At 44.0% G+C, this 18,528-nt stretch overlaps 1 protein-coding gene across 1 annotated transcript; it reads left to right on the top strand.

Moving 5' to 3' along the window:
- Positions 1-1,180: 1,180 nt before the first annotated feature.
- On the top strand, positions 1,181-18,096 carry DHDH (dihydrodiol dehydrogenase). The gene is made up of 7 exons (XM_040325757.1): positions 1,181-1,350; positions 5,043-5,154; positions 6,955-7,118; positions 10,223-10,475; positions 10,636-10,760; positions 17,546-17,696; positions 17,776-18,096. Exons 1-7 carry the CDS (start codon positions 1,261-1,263, stop codon positions 17,886-17,888), a joined length of 1,008 nt encoding a protein of 335 aa, XP_040181691.1. The 5' UTR covers positions 1,181-1,260; the 3' UTR covers positions 17,889-18,096.
- Positions 18,097-18,528: the final 432 nt, after the last annotated feature.

The raw sequence follows: 18,528 nt of genomic DNA on the forward strand, positions 1-18,528 counted from the left end.
GAGCCCCACCAAAGGCTCACCGAAACCCCACCAGAAGCTCATCGAAGCTTGCACTCCAGGCCTCGTTCTGGTTGCCACCTGAGACCCGGAAGTAACCTGTTGGACATAATACCGGCTCCTCTACACACAGCACAGCTTATTAGAGACTGCTTCTGGAGATTGCTGACACGAGTGGAGATGGACATTTCACTGGACTTCCATATGCCTTCATAAAGAATCTTCAGAGTGTTTTGATGCTATTGTTCATTAAAAATCACACAGTTTTTCTCAAGTGGCGCCTGCCTTCTGTTTTTCTCTCTTTACATGCTCTGGAGTTCAGCTTCAGCTCCCCTTGCAAGGCAGCCCTGGGTATATAAGACTGTTATCTTACTACAGAGCAACAGCTCAAAGGACTTCTTTGGACAAGTGTCCTATATTATATTACAGTGTGCGCCACTCCTTTGTATTTATTAGTACAAGACCTGAAACTGTCAGTGACAACTCAATCTTTGTGCTGAGAACACACCGCGCAGAGCACTCCAGCTGACCCCATCTCAATGAAACTTTGGACTGAGCTCCTCACTAAGGGGTGTGTCACTCCTATTCATTCAGTTCTATGTGCGACATTCAACAAACCGAACTGGCTACAGTAAAAAGAAACTGGAAAGCAGGTGAGACCTCTACATGCTGCATGGATATAAAAGTGCATAATGTTTAATGCCCAATATCACATGGCTAAAAAAAATAAAAATTAAAATCTTTACACTTTAAATGTTCACTTTATCATAGTTCTGACTTTATTAAAGAAAGTCAAAACAAAACCACTATACATTTCTGTTAAACACAGTGAATCAGTGAATGAACTGCTACTAAGATACAAACTATTTTTTTAAATTTGTAAACTTTCTGCACTACAATTCTTGAATTTTAAAATCCCTGATATGATCAATTATAACATGGTTTTATATAAACATATACAGTATAAGAAGGTTGCAATTGATGGTGGTTCTGCAATAATTAGTAATACATTTGCAGTCCCCAATGGCTTCTACTGGCAGGCAGTAACATTACCCAGCATCTAAGTGTCACTGCAATGATTGGTAAAAGACCTTGGCTTCATCTCTGGCACTGATTTGTCAGCAGATTTTTTTTTTCCTTGTTAACTATAAAGAAATAGACACACCCAGTACATTTCAGTATAAAGGCAGGTTGGCAGGCATGCACAGCAACAGAGAATACTTGGCAGTACTTGTGTTCTGGGAGAAGCTGTAATCCCTCAGTATGGCCACTAGATGGGGTATCTGTGCTGCAGGAAAGATTAGCAATGATTTCATGGTTGCCCTGCAGACACTGCCAGCTCAGGATCACCAGGTGAGTTTACAATCCACCTATCTATCTATCTTTTTTTTCTCAAATTATCCATGATTTGTCAAACGTAATCACCTTTCTACTTAGACATTTTTTATTTTCTAAATAGGTTCCTTTAACCACATAAGACCCGGACCAAAATGCAGGTAAAGGACCCGGCCAGTTTGTGCGATTCGGCACTGCGTCACTTTAACTGACAATTGCGTGCAAGGTGGCTCCCAAACAAAATTGGCGTCCTTCTTCCCCACAAATAGAGCTTTCTTTTAGCGGTATCTGACCACCTCTGCAGTTTTTATTTTTTGCACTATAAACAAAAATACAGCGACAATTTTGATTTTTTTTTTATATTTTTTACTTTTTGCTATAATAAATATCCCCCAAAAAATATACAAAAAATCTTTTTTTTCCTCAGTGTGGGCCGATACGTATTCTTCTACATATTTTTGGTAAAGAAAATTGCAATAAGCGTTTATTGATTGGTTTGCACAAAAGTTATAGCGTCTACAAAATAGGGGATAGTTTTATGGCATTTTTATTAATATATACTTTTTTACTAGTCGTGGCGGCGATCATTTCCGTGACTGCGACATTATGGCGGACACATCGGACACTTTTGACACATTTTTGGGACCATTGTCGAAAAGTGCTAAAAAATGCATGGTTTACTGTGAAAATTACAATGGCAGTGAATGAGTTAACCACTAGGGGGCGCTAAGGGGTTAAATGTGTCCTAAGGGAGTGATTCTTACTGTAGGGGGGCGTGGCTGTAGGTGTGACGTCACTGATCGTCGTTCCTTATCTCAGGGAACAGACGATTACTTAATTCTTCCATTTTGCTTTTAAATGTCCTTATTTCTTCTGAGAAATCCTCACTTCCTGTTCTTCTGTCTGTAACTCTACATAGTAATGCAAGGCTTTCTCCCTGGTATGGAGAAAGCCTCTTGAGGGGGGAGGGGGTGAGCAGGATAGTCGGGACGCCCACTAACACACAGCTCCTTTCTCTATCTGCAAAGTAGAGAGTGTCTTGACTTGCCTTGCCTGCTTGCCCCCTCAAGAGGCTTTCTCCACACCAGGGAGAAAGCCTTGCATTACTGTGTGGAGTTACAGACAGAAGAACAGGAAGTGAGGATTTCTCAGAAGAAATAAGGACATTTAAAAGCAAAATTGAACAATGAGGTAAGTATAGGAGGACTGCACTAAGGTAAAGGAAGCTATTTAGGGAAAACATTTTTTACCTTTACAACCCCTTTAAGGCATGACCCCATTCATAAAACGACACGCTCAGTGCGCATGCGCCGTAGACATCGGTACAGTCTTTTTTGAAATTATCCTAAACCATGTAGGGAGTTTCTTGTCTCTGTCTCCTCTTGTGGCTATTTCAGCTGTGGGCAACCACAGATTTTTTTTTTCTCAGTTTGCATAAGAACCCTCAATATTCCCTGCAAGGAAATATTTTCCAGGATCCGCAGAAGAGCAGAATTCTCAGCACAGTCTTTATGTGAATGAGGACCAAAGGAGAAAGTATATCTAAAGTTTTATGTTTTAGGGTTTTTATTCACTTCAAATGGATATTGCATTCTCATACAAGTGTATGGTAACTCAAAGCCCATTTCAAGCAGGTCATAAGAGGGCAAATGCACTTACACTATATTACCAAAAGTATTGGGACGCCTGCCTTTACACGCAAATTAAATTTAATGGCATCCCAGTCTTAGTCCGTAGGGTTCAATACTGAGTTGGCCCACCCTTTGCAGCTATAACAGCTTCAACTCTTCTGGGAAGGCTTTCCACAAGGTTTAGGGGTGTGTCTATAGGAATGTTCGACCATTCTTCCATATTGAATTAAGGTGAAAAACCTGGAGACTTTACAACTCTTTTAAGAGTTCCCTTCACTGGAACTAAGGCGACCAGGGCCAGGCGCAAACCTTGAAAAACAACCCCACACCACCAAATGATTTGGACCAGTATACAAAGCAAGGTCCATAAAGACATGGATGAGTGAGTTTGGGGTGGAGGAACTTGATTGACCTGCACAGAGTCCTGACAGAACACCTTTGGGATGAATTAGAGTGGAGCTGCGAGTCCGGCCTTCTCTCCCACATCAGTGCCAGACCTCACACATGCGCTTCTGGAAGAATAGTCAAACATTCCCATAGACACACTCCTAAACCTTGTGGGCAGCCTTCCCAGAAGAGTTGAAGCTGGTATAGTTGCAAAAGGTGGGCCAACTCAATATTGAACCCTATGGACTAAGACTGAGATGCCATTAAAGTTCATGTGTGTGTAAAGGCAGGCGTCCCAATACTTTTGGTAATATAGTGTATAAATGAATTGTATATGATCTCAGAATCATCTTAAACTGATATCTAAACGATGCCATTTCACAGAACTGGACGAATCTCTGACTGTGGCTGTTGTATTTTGATAGCTGGCTCAGCCAATTTTACAAAATACCCAAGCAGTACCTGCATCTGAATATGACAGGCCGTCAGGGTCACCTACTGAGCACATTTTTGGCCAAAACTTTGGCTGGCTGCAGTCTAACTTTTTCATGAAATCACAACACTGAACTAGGAACACTACTTCCTTCGGCAGGGTCCCTACACCTATACCACTGGAAAGTGGTTGTGCAAACCGTCATTAAGCACTTATTCTATTTTTGGTGTTCATGATCTCTGTCTTTTATGTTCATTAACCACTTAAGGACCGCCGCACGACTATGTATGTTGACAGAATGGCACGGGCAGGCAAATTGACGCACAGGTACGTCCCAGCGGGCAGGGGCACGCGCCTCGCGTGTGCGGGCAGGGGCACGCGCCTCGCGTGTGCGGCCATGGGTCCCGGGAACTCGATGTTACCAGGAGGCCCGCGATTGCGGTCGGCAAGGGCAGAACAGGGGCATGCCTTTGTAAACAAGGCATTTCCCTATTCTGCCTAGTGACACTGCCACGGATGACCGTTTACCGTAATTCGGGAATGGTCATTAGTGACGCGTCACGTGTAGCCACGCCCCCTAACAGTAAGAACCACTCCCTAGGGAACACTTAACCCATGCAGCGCCACCTAGTGGTTAACCCCTTCACTGCCGGTGTCGTTTTTACAGTAAACAGTGCATTTTAATAGCATGGGTCGTTGTAAAAATGACAATGGTCCCAAAATGGTGTCAAAAGTGGCCGATGTGTCCGCCATAATGTCGCAGTCACAATATTAATTATTAATAAAAATGCCATAAAACAGTCCCCTATTTTGTAGAAGCTATAACTTTTGCGCAAACCAATCAATAAGCAATTTTTTTTACCACAAATATTTAGAATAAAGTATCGGCCTAAACTGTGGAAAAAAAAATGATTATTTTTATATATTTTTTGAGGATATTTATTATAGCAAAAAGTAAAAAATATAGATTTTTTTTCAAAATTGACGCTCTTTTTTGTTTATAGCGCAAAAAATAAAAAATAAATCGCAGAGTTGATTAAATACAACCAAAAGAAAGCTCTATTTGTGGGGGGGAAAAAGGATGTCAATTTTGTCTGGGAGCCACGTCGCACGACTGCGCAATTGTCAGTTAAAGCGACGCAATGCCGAATCTCAAAAAAATGGCCTGGTCTTTGACCATCAAAATGGTCTGGGCTGAAGCAGTTAAACTTTGTTTGATTTCATGAATTATCATAGCCACTCTCGTTTATACCCTGCAGGCAGTGGCTGTTGCAGCAAAAGACCAGAAACATGCTAAAGAATTTGCAAAAACTCACAATATACCCAAAGTGTACAGTTCATATGAAGAGCTTGCCAAGGACCCCGATATTGGTAAGAAAGAAATTCACTTTAAGGGCTCTTTAACGTGGACATAGCAATCCATTTACCTGTGTCAAGGGCCGTCTTTCCTGCAAGGCTACTGTAGTGTTCCATACATTCCCATGCACACAGACACTAGTCCCAATCCGGAGGAGGACTGACCATTGAGTCACTCGGGCACTGCTCGAGGGCCCTATGCCACTAGGGGGCCCCATCAGGGTTGCCAGGCTCAGTAAAACCAGGGACAGTATGTACAAAATCTATGTTTTTTTTAGATCTGTCCCTGATATGTCCGAAACCAATGTGAAAATCCCGAGAATTTAGCTGCCCCGCCTCTGCACTGCCTCCTGGCGTGGTGGCCATCTGTAAGCCCAGGGGCCCCATAATCTTCTATTGCCCAGGGGCCCATGAGTTGTCAGTCCGCCCCTGGTCCCAATTTGACAGCTGTGCGGGTGCGTATCCCAGAATGCACACTGTATGTGTTAACTGTGTCCATGCAGTGGCTGTGCCCCAATAAGCATGAATAGACCACCCTGCGCTTAGATGCCGAGAACATCTGTGCATCCACGTGCGGGCAAAGATGGCCCTTCGCACACTTGTATGGTTTATTATACCTGTGCGAATGAGCCCTATGGGATATCTAAACCCAAGAACATAATATAATATATTGCAACTTACCAGTCCTTAGATGTGGTGGCTGCCTTTTTGGGTTTGGATACACGTTAATGCCATAGTATGCATCAGGGTGAGAAAAAAAAATCCTAGGTCTCCAGCACAGTGCTTTGACGACAAGCCTCCAACACAAGCTTTGATCTAGCAATATTAAAAACGCTGCTTGTAAAAATCCTGATTGGCAAAAACCACAGTATGAACATAGCAGGCAGCATTTAGAACATTGATTTGCGTCACCCCGATCACAAGGTGTAAAATAAACCATTTGGTTCAACACTCTTTTAGACTTCACAGAGGTTGCTCGGGAGTCAGAAATACCTGCAACCTGACAGAAGAGAGATTGCAATGTAAATGATCTATTAGAGGTTACCAACTACTAAATAACTAAATTAATAACCACTGATACTTGCAAGCCAAAAGCTTCTGACTTTAGTTTTGGAGATTTTAATATATTTAGGAGTTGGATGTCATTGCCCACACTGAAGGCCAATTCAAAAGAAGCCAGTATTCTTATTGCCATAATAAAGCACTGAAATGAAACCCATAAAACAGCTAGCTGTGACTACTGTGTACTTCTTCAATTCAAGTCTGATTGCCAATTCTCCTGTGCTAATAATTATTACACAATGAATGCTAGGAGCCCCATCAGGGCCAATCCGCCCTATAGGCTCACTATGCAAACCGCTTAGGGCCCTGCAAAGCTGTGGAGGGCCCCCCAAATTACTAGAGGCCCCACCTGGTGAGAAGTCATTTTTGGCCCCTCACCCCACTTCTTAACTCGCTGGCTGCATGGGAGAAGAGATAAGAAGTCAGCACCCCTGCTTCTTACTTTAATGTAAGATGTCATTTCCGAAAGCAGACCACCCCCTCCCCCCACTTCTCAACTTTAATCTTTAATGTGACATGTCACTGTCGGCAGCGCCCCCCCCCCCCTCATTTCTCATTTTCGGCAACCCCCCCCCCCCCCCGCTTCTCAACTTTAATGTGACATGTCATTTTGCTTAGGGCCCCAGGGAGGCCAGGATCGGCACTGAGCCCCATACACAGGTCTGTGGAAAAAGAGCTATGAAAATCCAGTGTTTGCATATAAAAGGTCTGGGGAAATGTGACTATGTCCTTTTATGTTGTCTTTACTTGCAGATATTATATATGTTGGTGTCCTGCATATCATCCATCGGGATGTAGTTCTGATGTATCTGGAGCACAGGAAAAATGTCATATGTGAAAAACCTCTGGCCATGAACTCTACAGAGGTGAAAGAGCTCATAGAAGCTGCGAGGAAATACAAAGTCTTCTTTATGGAGGTACTGTAACATGGCCTTTGTCTAAAACGGAACTCCAAGCAGATAAAAAAGCAACAAATGCATCAGTTAAATGTATTGTAAATTAGAATTAGTTAAAAAATTACAATGATCTTCCCCTTTCGCATCCTAGATTCTCTATTTAGAAATGCACACCTCTGACCAGAGGCTTACAGTCTGCACGCACGCACGCCTGCCGCGTCAGTCAGGTGCCGATGCACATGCCTCCACATCCTGTCAGGGAGAGGAGACTGATGGTGTGTCCCTTGTACATAGGGACAACCATCAGTCACCTCCCCCAGTCACCCCCCACAGTAATAATCACTAATTAGTGAATACATTAACCCCTTCCTCGCCCCCTAGTGTTAACCCCTTCCCTGCCAGTCACATTTATATAGTAATCAGTGCATATTTATATCATTGTTCGCTGTATAAATGTGAATGGTCCCAAAAATGTGTCAAAAGTGTCCGCTGCAATATCGCAGTCCTGACAAAAATCGCAGATCGCCGCAATTACTAGTAAAAAAAAAAAAAAAATGTCATAATTCTATCCCCTATTTTGTAGACGCTATAACGTTTGCGCAAACCAATCACTATACGCTTATTGCGATTTTTATTTTTACCAAAAATATGTAGAAGAATATGTATCGGACTAGACTGAGAATTTTTTATTTTTTTTATATTTATTATAGCAAAAAGTAAATAATTGAGTTTTTTTTTCAAAATTGTCGCTCTATTTTTGTTTATAGCGCAAAAAATAAAAACCACAGAGGTGATCAAATACCACCAAAAGAAAGCTCTATTTGTGGGGAAAAAAAGGACGCCAATTTTGTTTGGGAGCCACGTCGCACGACCGCGCAATTGTCATTCAAAATGTGACAGTGCTGAAAGCTGAAATTTTACATGGGCAGGAAGGGGGTATATGTGCACAGTAAGCAAGTGGTTAAATGTCCCTTAGATAACAGTTGACATGTAGAGGACTCCTGGAACAAACTAAAGTTCACAGGTCATCTTTCAAGGACAAAATAGTGAAGGTTATGCCTGTTAGCAAGAAGTCTTCTCACCTTTTTCCTTATATAGAACAAGGCAGCACCAGGGCCATCTTAATAGCATCATGGGCCCCTGGTCAAAGTAATGCTCGGGGGCCCCTACAATGGAGACAGCAAATTGGACATAATGTCACACAAAACTCCAAAAATGGGCTGGTCAAAATTCTTGGCACCCTCAACTTATTATTTGGTTGCACATCCTTTGGAAAAAAATAACTGAAATCCGTCACTTCCTATAACCATCAATAAGCTTCTTACACCTCTTACCTGGAATTTTGGACCACTCTTCCTTTGCAAACTGCTCCAGGTCTCTCTTATTGGAAGGCGCCTTTTCCCAACAGCAATTTTAAGATCTCTCCACAGGTGTTCAATGGGATTTAGATCTGGACTCATTGCTGGCCACTTCAGAACTCTCCAGCGCTTTGTTGCCATCTATTTCTGGGTGCTTTTTGACGTATGTTTGGGGTCATTGTCCTGCTGGAAGACCCAAGATCTCGGACGCAAACCCAGCTTTCTGACACTGGGCTCTACAGTGCGACCCAAAATCCTTTGGTAATCCTCAGATTTCATGATGCCTTGCACATATTCAAAGCACCCAGTGCCAGAGGCAGCAAAACAACCCCAAAACATCATTGAACCTCCACCATATTTGTTCTTTTCTTTGTAGGCCTCATTCCGTTTTCGGTAAACAGTACAATGATGTGCTTTACCAAAAAGCTCTATCTTGGTCTCATTTGTCCACAAGACATTTTCTCAGAAGGATTTTCGCATAGTCAAGTACATTTTGGCAAACTTTAGTCTTGCTTTTTTTGTCTCTGTGTCAGCAGTGGGGTCCTCCTGGGTCTTCTGCCATAGCGTTTCATTTAAATGTCCACGGATTGTTCACGCTGATACTGATGCTCCCTGAGCCTGCAGGACAGCTTGAATTTCTTATCCACCATACTGTCTATCCTGCGTTGCAACCTTTCATCAATTTTTCTCTTCCGTCCATACCCAGAGGGATTAGCTACAGTGCCATGGGTTGCAAACTTCTTGATAATGTTGCACACTGTGGGCAAAGGCAAATCTAGATCTCTGGAGATTGACTTGTAACCTTGAGACTGTTGATATTTTTCCACAATTTTGGTTCTCAAGTCCTCAGACAGTTCTCTTCTCCTCTTTCTATTGTCCATGCTTAGTGTGGCATGCAGACACACAATGCAAAGACTAAATTAACTTCTCTCCTTTTTATCTGCTTTCAGGTGTGATTTTTATGTTGCCCACACCTGTTACTTGCCCCAGGTGAGTTTGAGGCTGGGTTCACACTTGTCCGACAAACGGTCCTACATTGGGAGCCTCATGTAGCATGACGTGTGAAAATAAATGTTTCCCTATGAGAGCTGTCTTAACTGGTCCTACACAAGTCGGTCCGACTTTGAAAATGCTCCCTGTACTACTTTTAGGCTGGGTTCACACTACTACACTACTTTCATCCTACTTTGCTCTGTGTTCAATGTTTCCCTATGAGAGCGTCTTGTAGCGTCCTACACAAGTCGGTCCGACTTTGAAAATGCTCCCTGTACTACTTTTGGTCCTACATTGATCCTACTTCAGGCCCATTGAATATCATTGAAGTCAGGCCAAAGTAGTATCCTGTTCATGAAAGTAGGATGGATGTAGGACCAATGTAGCAGAGCAAAGTAGGATGAAAGTAGTGTAGTAGTGTGAACCCAGCCTCAAGGAGCATCTCATGCTTGAAACAATCTTATTTATCCACGATTTTGAAAGGGTGCCAAGAATTTTGACTAGCCCATTTTTGGAGTTTTGTTTGGCATTGTCAAATTTGCTTTTTTTCCTCCCTTTTTTTTGTTTTGTTCCAATACACACAAAGTGAATAAACATGTGTATAGCAAAACATGTGTTACTGCAATACTTTTTTGTGAGAAATACTTGATTGTCTGGAAAAATTTCTGGGGTGTCAACAATTTCGGCCACGACTGTATATCTCAAGGCTTTATTTTCCATTATCTATTAGATTCTATTGAGGATTGTTTATAAGGATCACTCATTGTATTGCAGGCCATGTGGAGTCGATATTTTCCTGTGTATGATCAGATCCGTTCCCTCTTATCCCAGAAGGCCATAGGGGATGTAAAGGTTGTCCGGGCAGAATTTGGCTCTAACCAGCACCATGTCCCCCGGGCAGTGGAGAAGGAGCTGGGAGGAGGGGCACTGCTGGATATCGGCTGCTACTGTCTCCAGTTTGCATTAATGGTATTTAAAGGTGAAAAACCAGAATCCGTGACTGCCAAAGGTTTTCTGTATGAGACTGGTAAGTGTATGAATGCAGATCACCACTATTTTTCTACAATAGCTGACTATATATCTCCAGCTTAATTCTGCCAAACAACCATTTATGTTAATTAAAATGTACCCTTTACAACACCACCATACCATAGGCATTACTGCCCCTTTCATCTTTCTCCCGATAGGTGTGGATGAAACCGTGACAATTATTCTTCAATATTCAGGAAAACGTCAAGCAATTCTGACCTGCACTATCATGGTGGCAATGCCAAACCAGGCAGCCATTTGTGGCTCAACAGGAATGATTCAGGTATTTACATTCTCTAAAAATAAAAAAATAAAACTGGCTCACCTGACAGCACATTATGGACATGGTATGCATCATTAAAAGGGCTGTGTCAGCTCTACAGTTTTTTTTTTTATAAGAAACAAAAGAAAAAAAAAAAAAAGAAAAGGATCAGCTTGAATTCAATCATCTTATTCATGTATGGCAGTGGTCTCAAAGTACCGGCCCGCGGGCCATTTGCGGCCCGCGGACCGGTTATAAATGGCCCACAGGCAGGGCGGAGGGTGCCGCGGAAGTGGGGGGAGTAGATTTCCTCCACATGCAGAGTAGCGCAGGAAGTGTCTCTGTCATAAGTTCACTTCTCTGTCTCACGCTGCGGCTGCTCCCCCCCCCCCCCGGCGCCCCCCCTCTCTTCTCGTCCATCCCCATTTGCTTGTGATATCACCTGAGATGGACGAGAAGAGAGGGGGGCCGCCAGGGGGCGAGGAGCAGCCGCAGCGTGAGACAGAGTAGTGAACTTATGACAGAGACGCTTCCTGCTATGTGAAGAAAAAAGACAACAAGTAAACGCTGACCTGTACCCCATGTACCCTGATTGTGCCCTGATTGTGCCCCATGTACCCCGATTGTGACCTCATGTTCCCCATGTACCCTGATTGTGCCCCATGTACCCTGATTGTGCCCCATGTACCCTGATTGTGCCCCATGTACCCCGATTGTGCCCCATGTACCCTGATTGTGATGTCATGTGCCCCATGTACCCTGATTATGCCCTCATGTTCCCCATGTACCCTGATGTGCCCCATGTACCCTGTTTGTGCCCTCATGTGCCCCATGTACTCTGAATGTTCCCCATGTACCCTGATGTGCCTTAATGTACCCTGATTGTGCTACATGTGCTCTGATGTGCCCCATGTAGCCTGATGTGCTGGGCTCTGTACCCTGATGTGCTGGGCTCTGTACACTGATGTGCTGGGCTCTGTACCCTGATGTGCTGTGTCCTGTACCCTGATGTGCCATGTGCCCTGTCCTGATGTGCTATGCCCTGATGTGCCGTGCCCTGTACCCTGATGTGGCCTGTTGTGCTGTGCTCTTATGTGCTGTGCCCTGTACCCTGATGTGCTGTGCCCTGTACCCTGATGTGCGCTGTGCCCTGTACCCTGATGTGGCCTGTTGTGCTGTGCTCTGATGTGCTGTGCCCTGTACCCTGATGTGCTGGGCTCTGTACCCTGATGTGCCCTGATGTGCGCTGTGCCCTGTACCCTGATGTGTTGGGCTCTGTACCCTGATGTGCGCTGTTCCCTGTACCCTAATGTGCTGGGCTCTGTGACCTGATGTGCTGTGCCCTGATGGTGAGTGGTCAGTGTGTAGTGGTCAGTGTGCAGTGTAGTGGTCATCGTGTAGTGTAGTGGTCATCGTGTAGTGTAGTGGTGAGTGTGTAGTGGTCATCGTGTAGTGGTCAGTGTGCAGTGGTCAGTGTGCAGTGGTCAGTGTGCAGTGTGTAGTGGTTAGTGTGCAGTTTAGTGGTCAGTGTGCAGTGTAGTGGTCAGGGTTAATAATGCATCCACTGACACCAGTGCTGGGGGTAAAAATGCGTCCACTTACACCAGTGCTGGTGGCAATAATGTGTTCGCTGACACCAGTACTGTTGTTTTTGAAGTTTGAAAGTTTGCATCCGGCCCCCCATGGGATATGAAAACTTGTCTTGTGGCCCTCAGGTAATTTGAGTTTGAGACCCCTGATGTATGGTAACGTCTTAAAAAAACATGTTTCTATGGATTTGCCAGTCCATTTTTTTACCTGGTCTACTTTGCCTTTTCACAATAGTGTCCCCTCTAATTAACATTTAATTCCTTTACTCATTTTCTCTACCCCATATATGTATGTGTGTGTGTATGTGTATATATATATATATGTATGTGTGTGTGTATATATATATATATATATATATATATATATATATATATATATATACACACACACACACACACACACACACACACACACAGGGCTCAAAATGTCAAGTCCTGAGCTACTAGCCAGGCCTCAAAGGTTACTCGCCACCAGTTGCCCTACCCCTAAACATGCCCTCATAAATTATCTCATGAAATTACACGTAATCTATTTATAACTTAATTCTGCATAAAACATTTATCAACAACTTTATCCCCCCCCAGGCCAGCCTGCGCCCTCTCCCCCCAGGCCAGCCTGCGTCCTGCCAGCTCCCCCCCCAGTGCAGCCTGCGTCCCGCCAGCTCCCCCCCCAGTTCAGCCTGTGACTCCCCACCCCAGTTCAGCCTGTGTCCCCCCCCCAGTTCAGCCTGTGTCCCCCCCCCCCAGTTCAGCCTGTGTCCCCCCCCCCCCAGTTCAGCCTGTGTCCACCACCCCAGTGCACAGTGACCCCCCAGTGCCAACTGTGTTCCCCCATTGCAGACTGTGTCTCCCCCCCCCCCATGCAGACTGTGTCCCCCATGCAGCCTACCTGCACAGGTGAAGAGAGAGGGGAGCCACTGCCTGGTTGATTACAGCGCTGGGGAACATAATAGCTTTTATTTCAAAAGCTGTGTTCCCTGCCGCGCGGCTCTACTCTCTCTTCCCCTAAAATGGCTCCATTACCATCCAGGCCAATGGCGGTTCCCGCCCCCCCTTCCCAGGCAGCCCACACTCGCCAGCCCTCAAAATCCACTCACAAAATGCGAGTGGAATTTTTGAGGGCTATATATATATATATATATATATATATATATATATATATATATATATATATATCACCCACACCAAGCACCCTCCTTCCTCTGATGGCAGCTATAATCCACACACTCTGATTTCTATTTCTCTGCTTCCAAGAACCAGCACCCTCTTCTCATGTGCCCTCTAGAATGTCCACTCTGTCTGTAAAAACCTCATCTCTGTAAATGACCATTTTGTTTCCAACTCTGTTACCTTACTTGCCGTTATGGCAGCGTGGCTTCAGGAATCTGACTCTGTCTCTCCAGTGGCCTCCTCTGGACTCATTCACCCAGACCAGTGTACGAAAGGGAGGTCAAGTTGGAATCATTCTGTCTACAAAGCACTTTCTAAATTCCTTCTCTATTCCTCTCTTTTAAATCTCACTATATTCATTTTTTTTCCCACTCATTTGAGGATTGCTTTGATTCTTTGGCCTTCTGAACCGGTGCCATGCTTCCTTGACAACTTCTCTGAGTGACTATCCATCTTTCACTCCTCTGAAACGCCTTCTATCATTCTTGGAGACCTTAACCGGTTAAGACCCGGACAATTATGCAGGTAAAGGACCTTGCCCCTTTTTGCAATTCGGCACTGCGTTGCTTTAACCGACAATTGCGTGGTCGTGCTATGTGGCTCCCAAACAAAATCCTTTTTTTCCCACGTAGAGCTTTCTTTTGGTGGTATTTGATCACGTCTGCGGTTTTTATTTTTTGCGCTATAAACAAAAATACAGCGACAATTTTGAAAGAAAATGCAATATTTTTAACTTTTTGCTATAAAAAAAATATACCAATAAAAGATATAAAAAAAAAAATTTCCCTCAGTTTAGGCCGATACGTATTCTTCTACCTATTTTTGGTAAAAAATAAGCAATAAGCGTTTATCGTTTGCGCAAAATTTACAAAATAGGGGATAGTTTTATGGCATTTTTATTAATATTTTTTTTTTACTACTAATGGCGGCGATCAGCGATTGTTTTTGGTGACTGCGACATTATGGCGGACACTTTCGACACATTTTTTGGACCATTGTCATTTTCACAGCGAAAAGTGCTATAAAAATGCACCGATTACGGTGAAAATGACAATGGCAGTGAAGGGGTTAACCACTGGGGGGGGCGCTGTAGGGGTTAGGTGTGACCTCATGTGTGTTTCTAACTGTAGGGGGGGCTGGACGTGTAACGTCACTGATTGTCGTTCCCTATATCAGGGAACAGACGATCACTGACATGGAGAAGAACGGGGAAGGTTTGTTTACACTCATCTCTCCCGTTCTTCAGCTCCTGAGACCCGATCGGCGATCGGGTGAGCAGGTCCCGCGGGCACGGTCACGGAGCTTCGGGCGCGGTCACGGCACGCTCGCGACCCACAGCTGGGCTCTTAAAGAGGACGTATATGTATGTGCCCAGCCGTGCCATTCTGTCGATGTATATAGTCGTGTGGCGGTCTTTAAGTGGTTAACATTCCTGGTAATGCCAACTACCCAGCCACCTCTCATCTTTGCGACCTCACTTCAACTTCTGCCCTTTTTGCAACCTTTTCCTCTCTCTGATAACAATTGTATCACTTCCACACTCTCCCTGTCTTTAACCCCCTATCTGTCCAAGCAGCAAAAGGTTACCCATAGAATCCTTCTCACAATAACCTCAGAAGACACCAGAAGCATCATAGCCCTGTTCTTGAGTGTGACATAAAACTAAATGTCTTTATGATTTCACCCTTTATAAAAAAAACAACAGGAAGCACATCATTATCAAAAAAATAAAAAGGGTTGCTATGGGAATGACTACCGCAGCTAAACGCGGCCGCATGTAACCGCACATAAACGCATGTAATCACAATGTACAAATGCAGCTAATCGCAAAGCCTGGAGACTTGAATTTCACAAAACATTTTACACGCTTTTAACTGCGGCAAAACAGCCGTCCGTGTGAAAGGGGCCTTAAAGTTGAATTCTATCCCCCCGTGTGAAAGGGACCTTATTCAGTCTCTGTGCTACCTTTAATTCTACTTTGTCCCCCACCAACTAACTCAATCACTACCCAGGATATTACTAGATGCAGTTTGTGATGGGATCACCTCTGCCAAATATCTTCCCCTCTTAACAAATTGCATCTACCACCACATTCAATAATTTCCACTTTTCACCCCGTTATTGTAGAGGATGTTGCTAAACTTTTCTCTGATGCCCACCTGTCCAAAACGCACCACGTGTGTTTGGGTGCCATTCATTTTTAACCGGTGAGGTTTTGCCATATTCTCACATGATAAATCGTACTGCAATAACAGTAAAGAATATCATGTGTATCTGGTCACCCAAAAAGGTGCAGGAGCCTCTTTTGGAATGTAGTTTGCCTCGATTTCTCTCTGGACTATTGTGGCAAAACCGCACTGCATTTAGATGTCATTGAAAATGAATGGCTTTACAACATTTTTAAGTACTCGGATGAGGGACAGAGCCTCAGAGAGACCGAACGCCCAGCGCCAACCCAGTGACAGGTATATTGCCTGTTCCTTATGATGCCCTGTATGTACATGAACGACTTAGACTCTAGTTACGCCCCCCTGGGGCGCTTTACACCGACCCTGCTCGTGCAGACACCACCACCCCCCCCCTCTCCGCCTCTCTTCCCCCCTCCCTGTCTTCACTCTGATAAACCTTTCTCTACCCCTCTCTAATATACTCTCTAACTTTTACTCTATCTCTTCTATTGAAAATGGAAAACGGATCTGGAGGTCGGTCCGATCGGGCCCCAATGCCAGGGCAGCCGTACCCTCCTAGAGACAAGTTCCGAGAGCTCTCAGTTATGCATTGCAGTTGTGTATATTGGTGGTCCGTGAGGACTGACTTTTTGATGAGAAATAAAAAAAAAAAAAAAAAAAAAAGAAAATGAATGGCACCCGATTACACATGGTGCGTTCTTCCACTATTGCAGTGTGATTCGGAATCGCAGCGATTCTGACCGAGATCCCAAAACTCCAGATGTGAACATGGACTTGCAGTCTGGCTTTTGCCACAGAAGCTGCCCTTCTTATGCCTTGTACACACTGCCGGCCTCTCTGAGAAAAAAGTCAGACAGGCTTTTTTTTTTCCTCGGAAAGTCCGGCCGTGTGTAGACTCCATCTGACTTTGACGGAAAAAAGATAGAGAACACGTTCTCTATCTTTCCGTTGGACTTCCGACAGACTCACGGCGGACTTTAGCATGGTCAAAAGTCCGACCGTGTGTACAAGGCATAAAACTCACTAATGACTTACTAACTGCTAAAACCAATGGCCACTACTTCGTACTCATATTAGGACTTTCTCCTGCCTTTGACACAGTCGAACACATTTCCTCCTCATAAAACTTTACTTTCATAGCTTTCAAGACTCTGCTCTTTCCTGGTACACCTCCTACCCAAGCATCCCCTACAACCAACACTGTATCCTGGCCTAGGCCAACAAGGCCCAGGCCTAGGGCAGCACTTTGCAGCGGGGCAGCGCGGAAAGAGCCCACACCAGCTTGCGCTACACTGTTAGTGTAACGCAAGCTGCTTCTATCATCCTGGACAACAAACCTTCCTCACTGTGCTATATCTTTTCTGCTGCACCATTAAAATGGTTATATCTTCTTAGTCCTCTCCATAAAATTATCAGAAATTTGTGCTTAAAGTAGAACTATAGGCAACACTTCTTTTTTTTTTTTTCATTTTGGATCGAGTAAGGGAGGGTTATAGCCTCTGTCAGTTTATTTTTTTACCATCTCTGTCCCATTGCAGAGATTTCCCTTCACTTCCTGCCCCATAGCCAAACAGGAAGTGAGAGTAAATCTATGCAAATTAAGGCAATCCATTGCCCCCCCAGGCCCTAAGAACTAGTGTCCCCACTTGAAAATGTCAGGGCGTGTTTTAAACAGAAAGGGGTGTGTCCTTGACAGGAAGGGGTGGGTTATATTTAAATTAGGGGGTGCACGAGTTTCGTCAGGCCTAGGGCAGCACAAAACCTAAATACACCACTGCCTACAACTGTGATAATACTGGTAGCTGCTGCCTATTCTGTGTGTGATTGATTGCATCAGTATATGTTTATATTTTTGTAGATTCCTTCATGCATGTGGTGCCCTACCTCTATTATTCTCAATGGCAAAGAAACAAAATTTCCCCTTCCGCATTCCAGTAAGCCTATGCATTTTACAAACAGCACAGGACTTAGCTATGAGGCCGAGCATGTGCGCCAGTGTCTGTTAAAAGGTACAGTGCAAGATTATGTGATTTATATTTTCCACTGATGTTCCCTATATTGTGTTCAAATTATATTTTCTGATTCTAGGACTAAAAGAAAGTCCATTAATGACCTTGGCAGACAGTGAGTTGCTGCACACCATCATGGATGAAGTCCGTAAGCAACTTGGAGTGCGTTTCCAACACGACAAAGTCTTATGATAAAGAGTGTTCTTTTAGGATTATGACTGTGAAACAAACATTTATTAATAATGAGATAAAGAAATAATAATATAATTATTGGAATCCTGCATGTGCGTTTGTATTACTTTCAGTATAATGTTAAATTGGATAAATATAACAATTTGAAGGACAAATGCATTTAAACTGTATTCTGAAGTAAATGCATTCATAAAGCCTTATTTTTAAATAACTAAATGAACATGTGTAGTGTTTTTAATCACTCCATAAGATGCACCTAGGTTTTAGAGGAGGAAAAAAATATATATATTTTGAACCAAATGGTGTACTAAAATATTTCCCAGTGTGCATGAAATGCAGCCCTACCATTGCCAGAGATATGCACCATTGCCACAAACGCAGCCTTACCTGATGTTATCCCATACGCCTCACAGAAGACAGAGCAGCCGAATGTTTTCTGTCACAGGAACAACGTCAGGCGGACTGGGGTTCATGGGGCGGGTGGATTTTGGATGTCTGCCCCCCACTCTCCTGCCTCTCTTCCGATGGTGGCAGCAGAGGGCAGTGCCAGAAAGATAGGCGATTCTACGAGAATCTGGGCCAGAATGTAGATCTGTCAATGTAATCATGGGTGGCCGGTGGGCATCACGACCGTCAGCCA

Source organism: Rana temporaria, chromosome 10 (assembly GCF_905171775.1).
Source record: "Rana temporaria chromosome 10, aRanTem1.1, whole genome shotgun sequence".
NCBI classification, from domain to species: domain Eukaryota; kingdom Metazoa; phylum Chordata; class Amphibia; order Anura; family Ranidae; genus Rana; species Rana temporaria.

Bases quoted from the DNA above. Each gene is read 5' to 3' on its own strand.
- DHDH (XM_040325757.1), top strand. From the start codon at position 1,261: ATGGCCACTAGATGGGGTATCTGTGCTGCAGGAAAGATTAGCAATGAT. The intron at 10,476-10,635 runs GTAAGTGTATGA...TTCTCCCGATAG, and splicing joins AGGTTTTCTGTATGAGACTG to GTGTGGATGAAACCGTGACA. The intron at 10,761-17,545 runs GTATTTACATTC...ATATTTTTGTAG, and splicing joins GCTCAACAGGAATGATTCAG to ATTCCTTCATGCATGTGGTG.